General features: G+C 35.4%; 1 protein-coding gene across 1 annotated transcript; it reads left to right on the top strand.

Moving 5' to 3' along the window:
* Positions 1-731: 731 nt before the first annotated feature.
* On the top strand, positions 732-3,043 carry LOC140321615 (olfactory receptor 5AR1-like). Its single transcript, XM_072398361.1, has one exon. It carries the CDS (start codon positions 1,951-1,953, stop codon positions 2,884-2,886), a length of 936 nt encoding a protein of 311 aa, XP_072254462.1. The 5' UTR covers positions 732-1,950; the 3' UTR covers positions 2,887-3,043.

Here is a 3,043-nt window from a genome sequence, read left to right as displayed (position 1 = left end):
GTCTTGTAAGTGGTATAGAAACCTCTGGTAACAAACTAGGCAACATATTGTTTAACTTAATGGTATTTCTGAAATTGTATTTTTTATAGACTTGTCAATCTTCAGAAGAACATCAGATTCATTAGAATGCATGTTAACAGTAAGTGAGGAAAGAAAGTCCCCCAAAAGGTTTAATATCATCCAAAAACTTCAAGGAGGGGTCAGTGACTGGGCAAGATAAGTTCTTACAACACTGAGGTAGAAACTAAAATAGAATATTGATAGATATAGGAAAAAGAGTCTCAAAAACACTTAATGGGGGAATCAGAAGATTCATGCCACGATACTAGTTCTAGTACTTGGTGACCTTCTTTTTCTTTTGGTCTGTATGGTACAGAACAAGCTATTCTTTGAGTTTAAGTTGCAAACCCAGTTAATTGAAATTCAGTAGCAAGTTGAAAACAGTATACCTATGATATATAGAGAGGAACAGATGGCCAGCACCAAAGGCTCTATCACAAGCACAAAGTTGGGATAAAGAGAAGCATTGCCTTGCTCCACAAAGGATAGGAAAATAATTCAATTGAAAACCCACAGTGAACTGAAGCAAAGGGATCTACTTAGACAATATTCTGACTACAATGATGCTATCAAATCAAACGCTATCCTTATATCTACATACAAAAACATGGAAGCTGATGAGTTTTAGCCAAATGAAGCAAACAATGTTATGAATGTTATCTCCAGGAACAAACACCATGATCTATGCTTAATAAAGTACCCAGACCAGAGTTCATTTGCTGACAAATTTTCACCAGCAATTTCACATCAAATTGGTTAAAGAGATTGTGCAATGGATCAGTATGTAGTATCTGTTTAGGGTTTGAGTAACATACAGAGGCTAAAAGTTCAAACAGCATTTATAATATTTACAAAGTGGTAGTAATAGGCTTTCAACTGAATGGTACATTCCTTGTAATAGGCAGGCAAAAATCCACTGGTCCTGGTTTCTACTGCCGTTTAAGGGATTTAATAGAACTTAACACTTCAGTAGGTACAATAGGAAGAAAACAATAGAAAAACTTGTATCCTTATTGATAGAAATATGCATAAACTTGTGCTCAATGATCTCCTCCAATGATCCTGGGTAGTGGGGCTTCTTCATTTGTCTATAGTCATGGGTTTAGGACTGCACAGTTTTAGCTTGGATACATTTAGCTTTGCTAAAAGTAATTAATAATTTAGAGGCATTTCCATATTAATAATATTTTCAACATCCTATGTTTAATAGTCAACATTTCACCTCTTCTGCACATACTTGGCTCATCTCACGTACCGTCAATCTCTGTATGACTAGGTTCAGTACATGCAGAACAGGAGAAATGTTGATTGTTAACAATCCAATATTGTAACATGCCATCTGTTACTCCTAAATGATGTTTCTTTGTCAATATTCACATTTTGCAACCTTTAAAATATTAGTGGATGGCCTAAATGATCTTGTTTATACTAGACAGGTATCCTAACAATCAGAGGATATTCATTTTCCAGTTAATGTTTTTTTTAAGTGGAATACTGATTGACAGGTGTGCACCAACTCCTAACACCAATCCCGTCTCATAGCAGGGAAAATGAAGCTTGTAGTTCTAGGGGCTGTGACAGCTTTCCAGCTACAGGAGCAGTGACAGTCAAGAAAAGAACCCTTAATTGGAGAGAAGATCAATGACTAGAACTAAAGTGGTTAACCCAGTTAAGGCCACAGTTGTGAAAAAAATATTTCACTTTATTAAGTGCATGTGGTAAATATGTATAAGGATAATATTTAGGATGAGTTTCTTTTTATTCCATTTAGTTTCCCATTCATTGTGTGGCTCTCCAACTGGTTGAATATGAATCTTTTCAATGGTACCATCTACCTTTGTTTATGTTAATCTGTACTCTTTTTGAGATTTGATGAAACTCATCTAGCTCATGGCTCCGATTAACCAGTCCAGAGTGAGTGAGTTTATACTTATGGGTATCACTAGGGATCCAACACTGCAACTTTACTTATCGATTTTGTTCTTGCTCATATACCTTATTACTATGTTTGGAAACAGCACAATTATTTTCATCATTCTGATTATAAATGATCTGCACACCCCAATGTATTTCTTTCTAAGCAACTTGTCTTTCTCAGATCTTAGTTATTCTACCGTTGTCACTCCAAAATTATTGTATGCTCTGTTTTCCAAACAACGGGAAATATTTATCTCATATACTGCCTGTGTGTTTCAGCTATATTTTTTTGCTGTGTTTGCCAGCACTGAATGTTACATTTTGTCTGCAATGGCCTATGACCGCTATGTGGCAATATGTCATCCTCTGCTATACCCACTGATAATGAACAAGAAAAGATGTATAAATGTAATTCTTATTGTTTACATCGGGGGTTTATGCACAGGAGGGGTTCACACATATTCCACATTTATTTTGAGTTTTTGTGGACCCAACATCATCAATCACTTCTACTGTGACATTCCACCACTAATGGAACTCTCTTGTTCTGATACTTATACAAGCAAAACAGTTATATTTGGCGTAGTTTCCTGTCTTGGGCTCCTTTCAGTTATGGTTATTTTATCTTCATACTTCTACATATTTTTTACTATAATGAATATCCACACAGCAGAGGGGAGACACAAAGCATTTTCTACATGTACTTCCCATCTACTGTGTGTTGCCCTGTTTTATGGAACTGTTTTTTTCATGTATCTTCGTCCAGCTTCCAACTATTCTGTCACCCAAAATAAAGTGGTGTCTGTGTTCTACACAATGGTGATTCCAATGATGAACCCAATCATCTACAGCTTACGAAACAGAGAAGTGAAAGACATTCTATTGTTTTACCTGAAAAAACTATTATAAAAATGTTGTTATTCTGTACTTTATTAGCAGATTTTAATTGTTATAAAAAATGTAAGGAACAACCATCTTGTACTAGCCTGACATCAATAAAGTGGTGTCTGATTTTGGCAAAAAAGCCTAATTTTGTTTATGCAAGGATGGTTTCCATTATTGTTGT

This window comes from Pyxicephalus adspersus, chromosome 1 (assembly GCF_032062135.1).
Source record: "Pyxicephalus adspersus chromosome 1, UCB_Pads_2.0, whole genome shotgun sequence".
NCBI classification, from domain to species: domain Eukaryota; kingdom Metazoa; phylum Chordata; class Amphibia; order Anura; family Pyxicephalidae; genus Pyxicephalus; species Pyxicephalus adspersus.
The sequence above is the reverse complement of the archived record's forward strand: the minus strand, read 5'-3'. Positions and strand labels throughout refer to the sequence as shown.